Source organism: Anopheles arabiensis, chromosome 3 (genome assembly GCF_016920715.1).
Source record: "Anopheles arabiensis isolate DONGOLA chromosome 3, AaraD3, whole genome shotgun sequence".
Classification (NCBI taxonomy): domain Eukaryota; kingdom Metazoa; phylum Arthropoda; class Insecta; order Diptera; family Culicidae; genus Anopheles; species Anopheles arabiensis.
Window position 1 is genome coordinate 20,232,160 of NC_053518.1, and position 14,920 is coordinate 20,247,079.

At 45.8% G+C, this 14,920-nt stretch overlaps 2 protein-coding genes and 1 long non-coding RNA gene across 3 annotated transcripts; 2 read left to right on the plus strand and 1 right to left on the minus strand.

Moving 5' to 3' along the window:
• Positions 1-3,878: 3,878 nt before the first annotated feature.
• Positions 3,879-8,590, plus strand: LOC120905240 (serine protease 53-like). The gene is made up of 6 exons (XM_040316132.1): positions 3,879-4,014; positions 4,082-4,964; positions 5,062-5,934; positions 7,143-7,716; positions 8,088-8,281; positions 8,533-8,590. Exons 1-6 carry the CDS (start codon positions 3,888-3,890, stop codon positions 8,588-8,590), a joined length of 2,709 nt encoding a protein of 902 aa, XP_040172066.1. The 5' UTR covers positions 3,879-3,887.
• Positions 8,591-9,979: 1,389 nt separating this feature from the next.
• Positions 9,980-13,107, plus strand: LOC120903733. Its single transcript, XR_005739643.1, has 4 exons — positions 9,980-10,144; positions 10,228-10,386; positions 10,451-10,587; positions 12,971-13,107. It is a non-coding gene; the product is annotated as an uncharacterized LOC120903733 (long non-coding RNA).
• LOC120903732 (protein dimmed) lies at positions 10,581-14,613 on the minus strand. The gene is made up of 3 exons (XM_040313330.1): positions 14,037-14,613; positions 11,777-12,037; positions 10,581-11,494 (listed from the first exon to the last, which is right to left on the minus strand). The coding sequence occupies exons 1-3, from the start codon at positions 14,433-14,435 to the stop codon at positions 10,727-10,729; spliced, it is 1,428 nt and encodes a 475-aa protein (XP_040169264.1). The 5' UTR covers positions 14,436-14,613; the 3' UTR covers positions 10,581-10,726.
• Positions 14,614-14,920: the final 307 nt, after the last annotated feature.

Consider the following 14,920-nt stretch of genomic DNA (forward strand, 5'->3'; position numbering starts at 1 on the left):
GCAAATAAACGACAAAAAAAACAGGAATCGATTTGCCATGACAAACAGGGACGGAACCATGGTTAAACCCCGGCCGCCGGCGAGTTTGCTGCTTCCCTGTCACGTTCTAAATCGTTTTACAGCTTTTGAATTCTTTCGCAACAGAATCATTGCCGTGCACGGTGTCACGGGAGGGTTGTGGAAAGTGGGAATAAAATTGTGGAACTTGAGCAGAAGCAATGAATTCCAAGGTCGTGTAAAAAAAAAAAAAAGAAAAATGAAAGGTGCGTATAACAAGTTCACCCCGGGTTCGACCCGAGTTGACGAGGGTATCAAACTCTAACAAAAAGGAAGCTCTTTAGAGCAGAAGCAGCGTATTATGACAACAGCCAAGAAAAAGTCTCCCATTTGGGCTTGCAGAAAGGTGAAACGTACACAAATCTATCTCCTTCTAAACGGTACCTTCGAACGGTAAGAACGAAGGCGCACGGTGGGGCTCTTTATGATGCAGGAAAGCTCGTAAAAGCGTTAGTGCTGAGGAATGAGGCACCCTGGTAGGGTGGGGAGAAATATTTTCGATAAATTTATTATCTGTCGCCTTTTGACGAAGATACGTTTCGTCGGCGGCGATAACGAGAACGAACGCCTGGCGGCTGGGCTACAGTATCACCGTATCTGCTGCCCAATTGCTGTGCTTTAAGGTGACGACAGTCCTGGGCAAAGCAGGGACACGTTTTGCGTGTTTGCGAGGCCTGCGTCTCGTCCCTTAAGTCCTCGAAGTGTCCCTTCGAAGTGTGTAAAAACGTGTCACCTAATTTCAATCCGCTAACTTCTTTACCGGCCTAGGTTTTGTATGCTTCATCATCGAAGGACGTAAAGGACATCCTTGAAGGCTTGCAGTAGTGCCCAATAGAGGGAACTCGTTGATTCGTTTAGCGTTTTTTTTTGTTTTGTACGTTTTGCGTAGACAAGGAAGGAAGATGCACATGAAGATATTTGGGCAAAAATATCCTCCATCCATTTTAGATCTTTAGGCTCCAGCTTCCATCCAGCCAGGCAGTCTCCAGAGCTAGTCCATTTCGCACACAAGCGTATTTGGGGTGGGTTGTAATTGAATTTGAAGGGCTTAGGAGAAAGTTTGTGTTTTTCGTTACTGAAAGATTTGAGATCTATATATATTTAGACAGGGATAGAGCTGTGTGCATGTAGAGCGTGAAGTTTGAGGAAAGGAAAGGAGGGGTAAAAACTGTACTTCAAAGTATAGGGCATTACTAAAGTATGATTGAATTAAACTTGAATGATATTCGTATTGGCTGTTCGATAAACCTGATATGAGGCTAAATTTACTGATATTCCTTCCATTATTCGAGGCTAATTCGAAAGAATATAACAGTAATCTCATAATTTATGTAAAACATGTGAAAAAACCTTTTCATCTTAATTGAAAATAATTACAAGTATTGTTTTGCCATGAGATACGACTGGTCTATATCGAATGCAGTAGAATAACTGTACCTATTATTAGCAGTGTAACAAAAACCTGAAATGATGCAAAAACGCATTAAAATTTGGCTCATATTAAAATTTTGAATTAAAAAAAAGCGTTTGTAATTGATATACGAAGTTTCACATCATTTCCTTGCGTATTTTCCGAAATATCATACAAAAAGCGCAAAGTTCAAGATTTTTCGGCAGATTTGCTGTCAGCCAATAGTTTGACCAATTCCGTTATTATGAGAACCAGAACAGAAAAGTAATGAAGGTGTGATTTTCAATAAAGATTATTTGATTGCAGGATAGAACTGTTTGGAATTTTAAAATCACGATTAACACATATTTTTTCAATTTAAGTAGTACCGAAAGTAGGTACAGTGGCGGCCACCTAAAGTCGGACAAATCATATTTTCACCTATTATCTGACTTTGCGGCACCCTGGACAGTTCCCCAGTCCACTTATCGGAAAACTTTTTTCACTCATTGATACACAATGACTAAGTAGTTCGCCAATATTAGCCCATATGGTGCTAAAACGATTTGATATCAGTTCTTAAAGGTCCATCGACTGTTTTGGGTGGTTATCTGCGTATTACAAAACCTAGACCAAGTACTCTACGGTCTGAATGCGTGCGAACAGATGGCGTCCACGGGCCTGCCCACGCTCGAATGCAGAGCCGATGGCATACGATTCTATCTTCACCATTAACATGAGAGAGACAGAGCTTATACCACGAACTTACCCGAAAGGTGTGCATGCTTCACTCATCAGGATCTAAAGGCAAGCACAAGGCAAAAGAGACACAGAAAAAAATCCTCCCGGCTATACATGTCCTCTAGACGCGTTGTCTATGCGTCTCGCTCGGTATCACAGCGGCATACGGCAGGTAAGGAGTACAAATGCTGCTACCTGATACGCACACATGTTTATCGAACACAACTATTCGGTTCGACTCGGTAAACTTCACGAGGATGCCGGAACAAAAGGGCGCAGACTTTTTCATGATTTTGTATGACTTCGGCTGTTTTGGACTACGCGTGTAGGCGCTCGCAATGAGCCAATTACCTTGGGTAGAAGGCTCGAAAATAGTATCATAATTTTGAAGACAATTGTGTTTATTTTGCTGATTGTTTTTCATAAGTTTAGCGTTACTTAAACTTTTAGAAGCATCAGAAATGAAGGAGTAATGGAAATATACTGTCCTACTTGCCATTAAATACCTAATTGCCTCAATGTTCATCATTTAGATAGAATAATTACTGCATCGAATTGGTTGAACATTTTCGTTCCTGGCTTGGTAACTGAGCATGCTTGAACCTACTAATAACATGCATCGTATCTATGTCTAGCACGGTAATGACTAAGACGTGCCATAAGCGCTCATGCATCCCCATAACTTTCTAGATACCCTAACAAGTTTGACGGGTTTAACTATGAACATTCCTTCTGGATTTCAACGGCCTGCGCGGCATTTTCCGCATCAAAACTAATGTTTTTGTTTGATTGATGCATTCAACATTCTAAATCAAAAATAAGATTTTAAGGATTCCTTGACCGCTTGCCTAAACCTTTGAATGTGGCTTCCTTACAGTCTTCCTACAGTCAGTACACTCTTAATTTCATAGCAAAATGACTACGTAATTTGCCAATGTTGGCCAATATGGTGTTAAAATCTTTTGATATCAATTGTTAAAAAAAGTCCAATAAACTGTCATAAACATAGTTTCTGCCTTTTTACAATAATTAAAACAGCCTGCCGAAAATAGGAATAAAAACAGAGTTTACTGTTCTTAAAATGAGATATCAAAAATAGCATAACAATACGATGGTTTATCAACCCATAAAACATCCCTTTTAATTGCAAACAATAAAAAAAATTAAGTGTACGACCACAAGTGTACGACCTTGTGCTGATCGAAACACGTTTTAACGACCGCTGATTTCGAATGGTTCGTGCGCTGTAAACCATACGCGACCAAACACTAGTTTGGTTGTGTCTTCTTCACGCGCGAAGATTATTGATTTGCATAACTCGCATATCGAGCTATCAATTTGACCTTGCTCGATGAAGATTCCCAAACCACGGTTATGATTATGTTTGGATTTGGAACCAGTTCTGGGGATTTCCCTAAATTCTAGCGACCACCACACACAGCATTAGCGTTGATCGTTTATTCTCGTACCATATCGACCGGTCGCGGAGATCACTTCCAGTCCAGCTAAGGTTCAGTGCGGTCGCAAGCTATACTCGAGTTTCCTTGTGGTGCATTTCTGTGTGTTTTATAGTGCCATTATGTATTATTCTGTTAAACAGTATCTCCTGCTAATGGGATGTTTGTATTTGGTGACCCAAATACGTGGACAGGACGAGGATCAATTATTGTGCGGCAGACGCAAAGTGCAAACAAATTCCATGAACAACAACGGTGATGCCATTGCTGGTCACTGGCCGTGGTATGCGGCTATCTACCACCGAATAGGCGAGAAGCAAGAATACGCGTGCGGTGGATCCATCCTCGATGAAACGACCATTCTCACGGGTAAGAAGTGATGCGCGAGACGGAAAACGATATGATTGATTTTTTTCTCCCCCTTATCACACTCAAGCATCTAATTGCGTGTACACTCCAAGCGGTGTGATCTCGGCAGCGCTCGTGACAGTACACGTGGGACAAATCCACCCGAAGCAGGCCAGCGCATATGCGCAGACGTACGGTGTGCGCGAGATAGTGGTACACCCTGGGTTTAGCGAAGCCAGCACCGTCAACGACATTGCGCTGATCAAGCTTACCGCCAGCATCACCATGACCACCGAGTACGTGCAGCCCGTCTGTCTGTGGACGATGGACAGTGCGCTGGAGTTGATCGTGGGCAGAAATGGAACGGTTGTTGGATTTGGGCCGAACGAACGGCGGGATGCTGTGTCAAAGGAGCAGCTGCAACAAGCCACGATTGGTGTGGTAGATCCGCAAACGTGCATTGCAAGTGATCCGGCCGTTTTCGGCACACATCCCCCGCTGGAAACGTTCTGTGGCAAAAGACGACAGAATGGTGTGGGCACGTGCAATGGTAATAGTGGCGATGGCCTGTTCGTCGAGGTCAGCGGCCGATGGTTCGTGCGCGGCTTGGTGGCGCGGCTCCAACCAGTGCGCGGGAGTGACGGTCTGTGCGATCCGCTCCAGTACACCGTCTACACCGACGTGGCCAAGTACGTGGAATGGATTAAGCGGTACGTCGATCCGCGTGTGCTACCGGTGGAGAATGGCGTGCTAACAATGGGGGTGGACTACGAGGAGAAGCTTCGTCGGCTGTTCAACTTTGACAGCTGCGGTTTAACATCATCCGTCGCTTTGTATGGTCAACATAATTTAACTCTACCGTGGTTGGGGGAAGTCATGGTACCACCGAATGCAGACAGTGTTAAGTGTATAGTTACACTGATCAGCGATCGGTACGCTGTCGGGCCGGCCCATTGCTTCGTCGGTGGCACGTAAGTATTTTGTGGCAATTCCTGCGAAAGTTACATACAACAACAAACTTAATTGTGGTTTTCCATTGTACACTCCCCCCCCCTCCCCCCACCAAAGACCTTACATTTCGCTAGACGGTGTCGTCTTTAATGACTATTTGGAATGCTATTCCAATGGTAATGAGTCCTCAACGTGTACCGCTTTGAAACAAAAGCGGAAAATTCAGCGGGTTATTGTACATCCAAACTTCGACAAAAACAATTCGACAGACAATATTGCGCTTATCGAGCTGCTGAGCCCGGCAAACACTAGCCACCCGAACGTACTGCCTATCTGCATGCCCGTAATGCCCAAGCTTAGAACGCAAGCAAAGACCAATTTACACGTGGCAACCGCCGAAATGCACGGTACTATACCAAAAAACGTTCCCGTCCGGTATCTGGAGCCCGATGAGTGCACGAAAGTGTACGCGGAAGAGCAAATTGTGCTGAATCTGGACCTGCACAAGCGACTGTGTGCCGTAATAGAGCGCTGGGAGGACGAAGAAGCTTGCAAGCCACTGGTGGCAGGTGCACCGCTCCAAGAAACGAAGCAGTTCCGTGGTAAGGAGCAATACGTTCTGCGTGGATTTGAGCTGGCTGGGCTGGCTTGTCGTTCATCTGCGCCAGCAATTTACCACAGTATCGAACCATACGTCGACTGGATACTGTACAACATGATGAGGTACAACGTGGTAGAAGAGACGGATGTACCAGACGCTGAAATAACTCCACCGACACTCGAGTCAGAGAGGAACAAGTTGCAGCAACAGTCGGGAAGTGATAAGTTGCATCTGTTCAATTTGGATACTTGTGGCCTATTCAGCCTCGAAAGCAACAGCCAGACAGGCAAAGAAGCAACTTTCGCACCGTGGATCGTATCCTTTGACAAGGTACACAAAAGATCAGCTAACGTTAATGAAGTAATCAGTAGCACAGCCGTGCTTACAGGGTTTCCCACGATTTATTGGTGGGTTCCCATTAATTTTTGGTGGATTCCCATATTTTTTTCGTGCGTTCCCACGATTTTTTGGTCGTTTCCCAGAATTTTTTGGTCTAATTGTATTGATATCCAATCGGAAAATACCAATAAATTATGGGATCGAACCAACAATCTATAGGATACGACCAAAAAATCGTGGGAACGCACCAAAAAATCATGGGAACTGACCAATAAATCGTGGGAAACCCTGTATCAGTGAATGGTACGCCTTGGCGGCCAAAACTAGTGTGCAGAAAAATGTTGTTTCGTGAGTATCTTTGTGCGGAGTATGACTGCTCCACGCTCTCTCTCTCTCTCTCACTCTCTTTCCCTCTATCTCTCTCTCTTCTCTCTCTATGTCTCTTTCTATTCCACTCTCTCTTTGTCTCTTGTCTCTCCATATTAGTGATGGGAAAAATGATGTTTTTGTCGAATCGGAATCGGCTCCGGAATCGAAGTCGGCTCCAGAATCGGAATCAGTTCCGGAATCGGAATCAATTCTGGAATCGGAATCGGAATCAATTCCGGAATCGGAATCGGTTCCAGAATTGGAATCGGTTCCGGAATCGAAATCGGCTCTCGAATTGGAATTGGCTCCTATATTAGAAACGGCTTCCAAACGGAGTCAGTTTCGATATCGCCACTGGATCGGCGTTTGGGTCCATTCATACTGCGTATTGATAACCGCAAAAATCAAAATGTACTTATAAAAGATCCATTCTCATGGAGATTCCCGGACTGATGTCGCTTCTAAAACCTCTTTTTTATATTCAAGAACTAATTCACATTCCGGAGCTAATTCTAATTCTGGAGTCAATTATGATTTCGTTATCGGGGCAAGTAGCGATTCCCAGGACAATTCCGATTCCGGAGCCGATTCTGATTGCGGAATCGATTCCAGTGCCGATGCGGGAATCAGCTCCGGAGTCAACTCCGGAATCGGCTCCGGAGTCATTTCTGGAATCGGCTCCGGAATCAACTCCGAAATCGGCTCCGAAGTCAACTCCGGAATCGGCTCCGGAATCGGCTCCGGAATCGACTCCGGAATCGATTCCAGCATCGGAATCGGCTCCGGAATTGATTCCGAACACGGAATCGGAATCGGGTAGGTCCGATTCCGAACTCCCACCACTACTCCGTACTTATCATTCTCTCCCTCCTCTTACTTCTCGTTGCAGGCGATATCTCGTCCTGGGAGTAGGCTCACATTTCGACACGTTCTTCGTGGATATCAAGAACATAATCCTTCCGCCGCCCGATCATCCTAGGCGGCTGTTTGCACTGATCGAGCTGCTCGAGCCAGCTGATCTGACGATTCCGCACATCAAACCGATCTGTTTGCCCTTCTTGGACGGACTGCATCGCAACAAACCCGCGGAGGTGATTTTGTCGACAAGGTTGATAAACTCATTCAAAAAGCTAAAGATGACCGACTACCAACGTTGCCTGGGGCGACTGCTGTACATCGATCAGCCGATCACCTTCGACACCGAGCCTTCGTGTGCGGTAGAGGATTTAGAAGATGTTTACCAAGCGTCATTGGCTTCCGATCCGGGAAGTCCGTTCCAGGCCGCGGTATGGTACGGAGAACGGCCGCGCTACTTTCTGTACGGTATGCATGTCAATGAGTCATCCATTTTCTCAACCCTGCACCACGGCCCATACCTATTTCACAAGATCGAGCAGGCAGATGTTGCATGGATAATGGAGAACGTACGGAAAAATGAACGTCAATCTTCGTTCCCCAGCAAGGTACGCAATGAACGGGTGACTTTGAACCCAGTTCAGCGCAATGCATCCAGGCGCGCTCTGCTTAAGATTTATGGAACTTGCGGCGTATCAACGAACAGATATCCAACGCCTTGGATCGTAGCATTAGTAAACAAACCATCTTTCGGTTTCCCACTCGGATATGTGACACTCATAAGTGACCGGTTCGTTGTTGGTCCAGTATACGGTTGTGATGGTGATTCTAGTACAGTGTAAGTATACGGTTGCGTAGTTTGAATATGTATTAGAAATGTTCTTTCAAATCTTTTTTTTCCAGTTGCACTCTCTTTGTAAGATTCGATGGCCTTCCTGAGCCATTCATTGCAATCGACAAGGTCTTTGTTCATCCACAGTACGATGCAGCCAACCATGCTAACGACATTGCATTAGCTCGGCTCGTCGCCGCTGTGGATACCTCTTTACCGAACGTGCAGCCCATCTGCTTGCCGATCAGCGACACTATTCGCAGCTATGATCTATCAAGCCTATCGATGGACTATTATGATTCTTCATTGTGGAGCTACAACGTAATCAATGCTGGTGATAGGTACATCGATCATACAGATTGCCAACAACGGTGGGAAGGATTGAAGGTTCAACTCAGCGTAGACAGGACGAATCATTGCGTGACTCGCAAACGAACGATAGAAGAAGATGCACTAATCGATATACGTATTGGATTCGCGCTTCACTCACGACAAAGTGCAGCATTGAGTGAAAGAGAGTATCTGCGCGGTTTTGCTGTGTTTAAAGCTATGCATGCAAAAAGTTACTATCCCGATGTTTACATCAACACAGATGCCTATCTGGATTGGATATTGGACACTATGGAGCAGCGACCAGCGCTTCCTTTTGATCTACGAGAGAAGCTTATATTCAGCGATAAGTAAATAAACTTTGTTATCATAAGACGAACAACCACGTTCGAAAGTATAGAATAAAATTCTTTTTTTTTGTAATCACCTTCTTCTCATATCTTATCCCAATTGTAAAAATCGTTTAGTTTGGAAAACTGGAACTCATTTCATCAAACTCATTTTCCTGGCATACTAGATGGTTGCTACAGTTATTTACCGTGGGGTTTAAGGACCGGGCCCAAAAAATGTGTTGCCATCGCTAGAATTTCATGTGATCGTCGTACGTTCCCGCTACAAACGGATTAAATGATACCAGCCAATTTCTCATACTACTTCGCACTTCGGAAAGGCCTACATTCGTCTAAACCGCTTACAGGGGTTTCGAGGATTATAAAAACATGTTCAGCGAGTTGTAGATTCGTTCAGGCATATAATAGACTCTTTCAGCGAGATAAAGAATTGTTCGGAAACCCTGTATTACTTCTTCGCTTAACATTCCCCATATGCTGTTTTCAAAACCTTGCCCCCCCAAAAAATAGCCTCTTTGTGATAGTGATGCTCCAAAATCTAGCACATCATCATTGAAAACAAGGGAACAATACTATACCCCAAAAATCCATTACAAAGAAAGCAATATAATAATTGTCTTTATCCTACAACTGCTTCTAGTGATGTATTTTTCTATCACTCCACATAAGCAAACAATAAGAACGGGCAGCACAGTTTTTCCCCGAATATGCATGCAAAGATTAGAAGTAATCTGGAACACTAAAATGCTCTACCTTCCCTCTCTCTCTCTCTCCGTTGAAACATAACACGTGCATTATTTGCCTCATCCGATTCCATTTTCCATACCATCATCATCCCACACACAGGACTTTCTTTATATGAGGGAAAATGAAAAGAATCTTCCCTTCGCCACACAACCTCTCCTTGTCCCATTTTCCAGCAGTTCCAGGCCGTTGTAACAGAACTCAAGGACGACCACCTACTGGTTGCTGACCCACGGGCTGGCTGGATGGCTGGCTGAGGCAGGGAAGGCGTTGCCAGCGGAGTAGAATTTCAGCCCGCACGTGGAATAATAATAAATCACCAACAACGGACAAAACTGAGGAGAAAAAAGGAAGAAGAAAAAAAAAGATCCAACTATCCCCTCAAGCAGCAGAAGAAGAAGACATCGCGCAGACCGATTGGACAAACTGTATTCGCCGGGTGCGGGTTACACTTGAATGTGTCCACGTTCTGCAAACGAAACAGACAGACACACCAGATCGTAGAAAGCTGGTGCGCTTAAAATTGCCCAAGACACGGTGGGCTAGTAAACATTGAAACCTACAGTGGCCAGGTGACCAGGCGTGCGCGTAGGTTGCGGAGGAACGTTTGTCGGAAGAACGAAGGTTCGTGGACGACGAGCGCGGATCCCTTGGAAAGTGGAAACGTGCATCAGATACAAGCCGAGAGATTTTAAGAACCAATCCCGGACCCGGGCTTGGGAACGGAAGCGTATAAATTCAAATCAAAATGTAGCACAGAGCGGGAGCTGGAGTTACAAAGTAAAGGGAAAACACAACACAAACATTTTCGCTGTAGACTCACACTCACCCTGTGTTGTTCTAATTTTTAAAATATACTGTAGAATTGTTGGAGCATAAGACCACAAGACAAGAAGCAAGAGATTGCTGATGTTGGGAGGTTAAAAGAAGTTACTAAAGTAGGCCATGGCTTTTTTGTTGGATGTTGATATGAGCTGTCAAGTAACAGTGACCTGCACGCAATTCTAGCAAACAGTACTGGGGTAAGGACTGAATTAATTGGGAAGTTTAGGAAAACTAACTCAATGTAGCTTCTCCATTTTTCAGGAGGAAGGAAGAAATCACTACCTTAAAGCCACACTTTTTCCACATTGGCAATTCGCTCCAGAAACTCCGAAAGTTTTGATAAAAAAAGAAACCAGCTGCCACAAAACAATTCACCAATATGGCGGACTATCGTGTAGGTGGGTAGTGTCCTTCACGCTGATTCGTTCTTTTCCTTTGCATTCAGGTAGAATTTATCAGTGTGTGTGTGTATCTGCATGGGTGTATGGGATGCCCCCCTCTTGGGAACGGTGTATAGTTCGAGTCAAGAATGGGGGATTACATCATCTGAAATGGATCCTCGTAGAAGCTGTTTTCGATATCTATACTGCTAGCGCTATTGTTATTGAAATGGTGGGTATTAAGGTGATTGTTGTTTATGCTACCGTGCTGCTGTTGCTGCTGCTGCTGCTGGTGGTGATGGTGATGGTGCGGATGATGCCCATTCGTTCCCGTCACGGCGGACACATCCACGATGCTGCCGGTGGAGTTGGTTGGTGGATTTGGCGTTACACTCGCGTTACTGCGACTGCCATTGCTTGTTGTGCTGGTGCTGCTGTTGCTGCTACTATTGCTACCACCACCACCGCCACCGCCATTGCCTGCACCGTCCTGCACCTGCGGATGATGATGGTGATGAGGATGATGCGGCACTAGCGACAGGTGATGATGCTGCAGGACGCGCTCGTGGCAGTCGAGCGCCGTGCCGACGGACGCGGAGATAAGGTCGAGCGAGGTGGTAATCGGATCCACATCGGCTGCATGACACGGACCCACGACTTCCGGTTGCTGCGCTTTGGTCGGGATTGCTGCAAGACAGTTGTTCTGCAGGGCGAGTGCGCCAGCATCGGTTAGCGGTAACGTGCTGCTGCTGCTGCTACCTGCCAGCGGAAGGCCAGCATTGGCGGCAGCGGCCGCTTCGCCTTCGCCCCGCATCACGATAATGACGTCGGTTAGCGCGGTGATGTAGTTCTTCGCCAGCGTGAGCGTCTCGATCTTCGACAGCCGGCGCTCCTTTTTCACATGCGGTATGACTTCCCGCAGGGACTGGGGTAGGTAGGTTAGGTAGGATAGATAGTAGATTCCACGATTGATGAAAACCCGGCGTTAGAATTCGCACCATATCAAATTCCCGATCGATCCAAATGCCGGCCATCAAGTCAAGTTGGACATTAAAAAGAAAAACAAACAAACGGAAGAACGTATTAAGGCAAGTTGAAGAGCAGTAGCATCGCACAACTTCTCAAGGGCGAGTGCGATATTTGAGCCGGAAGAAAGAACTAAACAATTTCGCGTACCAACAATACCACGCGTGCTGGGAAATCTCACCTGAAACGCATCGTTTAAGCTGTGCATTCGCATTCGCTCGCGTTCGTTCGATTCGAGCCGTCGCAGGTTGCGTTCCTTCGCGTTCATGGCGCCCTTGCGACGGCGGGCCGCACTACTGCTGCTGCTGTTACCATTGCCGGCGGCGCCCTGGCCCGAACGGCCACCGCCGTTACTGCCCCGGCTGCCCGTGCGGCTACTACCGCAGCTCGTGTCGTCACTCTGCGAGCTGGAATCCGTCATGTCCGGATCGATGGTAGCTTCCTGCGTGAATGAGGGAAAGCGGTTTTTTTAGGACGTAAGAAAAGTTTGCACATGGATGGGAGTTGGTAGTTCGATCCGTGTTTTCTTTATATGGAATAGAATCAATAGAATGTGATAGGATAAATGGAAAAGTTCAAAGTTGTACTTTGGTTCAGGTGTTTCTACAATTATCTTGGATTCTACAAATGACAATGGTCGTTCCCTTGAGATCAGAATTCTGACTAATTTGAGCGGTCAGTAGCTGCAAATACTAGATCCCTGTGCATATTTAGTAACTTTCAACAAATCTACGATTCCTGTTAAAGAAAATATGATCAGTACGTAAACAGGAAAAGTAAAAGTCTAGCAAATCTGGTGACTTAGGCTTGGTACAGCGGAAGTGCAATGGGACAATATCGGGAACATTAGCAGATACAGTTCCTGAAACACAGGAACAGATGCACTCTCGCAGATCTAGAATTAGATCAGAATAGTGACAGAAACATGGTATTATGGTATTCCTGGATGTCCAACCCTGGATGTCCGGAATCCGAATACATCCGGACGACTCTGGGCCAATCCGATCGTATGGACTCGGCTGAGTTCTTCTTCCGGAGTCTTGCAGAGTCTTTCGGAATTTTGGAGTGGAATCCGGTTTTGATTTGTAGTCGAATTCTTTTTATCAGAGCCAGAGTTGGAAAGAATATGTGACTCAATTCTTAATTACTCGCCACCATTAGACTAATTCCTAGTGTATGATTGGGAGCAACTTCTCTGAAGTCCAAAACCAAGGTCTTGTGAACTAACTAATGCCCTGTCAACGCTGTTAATTTGTTTTATCGAAATGTGTTTGTTTTATTCTTCATTACTCAGCGATGCATGCGAAAGTTATTGCATCGATTAGTAATAGCCTATCTAATTCATTTTAATTCTGCTCTCTCCTTTTCCATTTAGCTTTCCTGTTTGATGTTTGATCCCTTTCCCCTTCAAACGATACCTCTATACCGATGGATCATCCAATGCAAACCGTTCTCAAGGCTCTAATAGCGCTATAAATTGAACAAGATTACAATCCCACGATAGAAAACTCATTTCACTTTCGCTTTCCTTTTACTTCTAGCTATTTATGACTTTCACTTTCGTTGCGCGTTCAACAGCCCTTGGCTGGTTCGGTAGAATGTGGAATTAGAAAAAGTAAACGGGAGAAAATATTATAGCCCACAAAAACGCAAGTCCCAGTACTCAGCAGCAAAAATAGATGCAGGTGAGTCCAAACATAACGAAAGCCCCGGTTGGAGTGGTGCATTCGTTTTCTGCTGTTCCACGAAACCATGGCCCAATGGGAGAGCGTACCCACCGTTTGCCAATATTCGTGAACCGGATTCAAGGCACGATTATCATTATGACAGAGTAAACAAAAGCGTTTAATATCCACCACGTCGGACACACGATACCGACCGGATTCAACGGTGGCACTTGGGAGGGCTTTGGAGCATTTGTCGCTTCTTTTCGGCAGTTCCCCAGGTACAGCCTTTTCCGCCACTAGGTTGATTGAATTTTCGCATTCGTCGATGCGCCCACAACAAACCCCCCCCCCGCAAGTGTGGCACCTGGCATCTGTTATGGTGGCCTGACCTAGCGCCCCGATACGTGCGGAGTGGTGTGCCGGTACGTTTGTGGGTTGCGATATCGATTTCAGTAATTAGAGTCGTAAAAAGTGTGGACTATCAGCTTATTTTTATCGCAAAATAAAAACCCCATCTTGCAAGGGCGAAATTTCAGGGTGCTCGGGGAGCGTAGAGCGAGAGAGAAAGAGACCGGGTAGTATGAGGACGAGTTGTTTTTACGAAGAAAGTCGATTAAACGGTGCGCAAAGTATGCCATGGTTGGTAAGGTAGCGCGTTCAAACGCTTGAAAACAACGCATGAAGTAACCCTGCACAACACAATCCACCTTAAAGGGCGCTGTAAAAAAAACCCGGCAAAAGGACACAAGTTACTCGGTTGGCCACAACGCTTACCATTTGCATCCGTCTGGTGGCCCTTTTCGGTCGTGACGTTGCCCTCAGCGTTGCACCGCCGGTCGAATGTGTCGTAAGGGAGTCGACCGACAGCAGGTTAGCGTTCTTGTCCTGCTGCAGCTCATGCTGGTGAGGGTGAGGTTGGTGATGATGCTGTTGGGCATGGCCACTGTGATGGTGATGATGGTGATGTGGTTGGTGCGGCGAATGATGTTGCTGCTGCTGCTGCTGCTGCTGCTGCGAATGATGATGATGGGAATGGTGTCCAGTGCCGCTGATGATACCGTTGGTGGAACCGTTCGAGGCCAGCTCGTAGAATCCGCTGGTGTCGGACGATTCGGCTATTTCTGCCGCAGCCAACTGCACGCTGTGCTTGTCGTCGGACAGATCGGAACGCATCGCGATTGTCGAATGCGTTTGCTCTACCGGCGTGGAGAGGTTGGTACGTATTTTGCGTGGAATTTGAATGTGAAAAGGTATCCTTTTTTAAGGAACTGCTACGTCGTCGTTTGAAGCGTTATTCGATGAAAAGGGTCATCATTTTTTCTCATCAGCAATAATGATGAACTAATGTGACGTCTACCTGGAAGAAACATTAAGAAACGAAGTGAGAGAGACATTAAGAAAGGTACTAAAAACGAGATGAAATAACATAAATATTAGAATATTGCAGTTTTACAGAGCGAGAGTGGTGAGAAAAAATGGTATCGCGCAATGCGAAAAAGGAACTCTGGAAAAGAACACGGCGTGATAACAATGTTGCCAATCCTCGTTAGCCAGCCACGTACGGGGTGGGGGGAAAACGGGATAAAATTCTTTACCAAGTGGCAAGCAACCTCTCCTTTCAATCCCCCCCCCCCCCATTTCAACCAAGCGTGTAACGA

Coding starts and splice junctions, on each gene's coding strand:
- LOC120903732 (XM_040313330.1), bottom strand. CDS start 14,435: ATGCGTTCCGATCTGTCCGACGACAAGCACAGCGTGCAGTTGGCTGCG. Junction 12,038..14,036: donor CCACCAGACGGATGCAAATG/GTAAGCGTTGTG, acceptor TCATTCACGCAG/GAAGCTACCATCGATCCGGA. Junction 11,495..11,776: donor GCTTAAACGATGCGTTTCAG/GTGAGATTTCCC, acceptor TACCTACCCCAG/TCCCTGCGGGAAGTCATACC.
- LOC120905240 (XM_040316132.1), top strand. CDS start 3,888: ATGAACAACAACGGTGATGCCATTGCTGGTCACTGGCCGTGGTATGCG. Junction 4,015..4,081: donor TGAAACGACCATTCTCACGG/GTAAGAAGTGAT, acceptor ATCACACTCAAG/CATCTAATTGCGTGTACACT. Junction 8,282..8,532: donor GTAATCAATGCTGGTGATAG/GTACATCGATCA, acceptor ACATCAACACAG/ATGCCTATCTGGATTGGATA.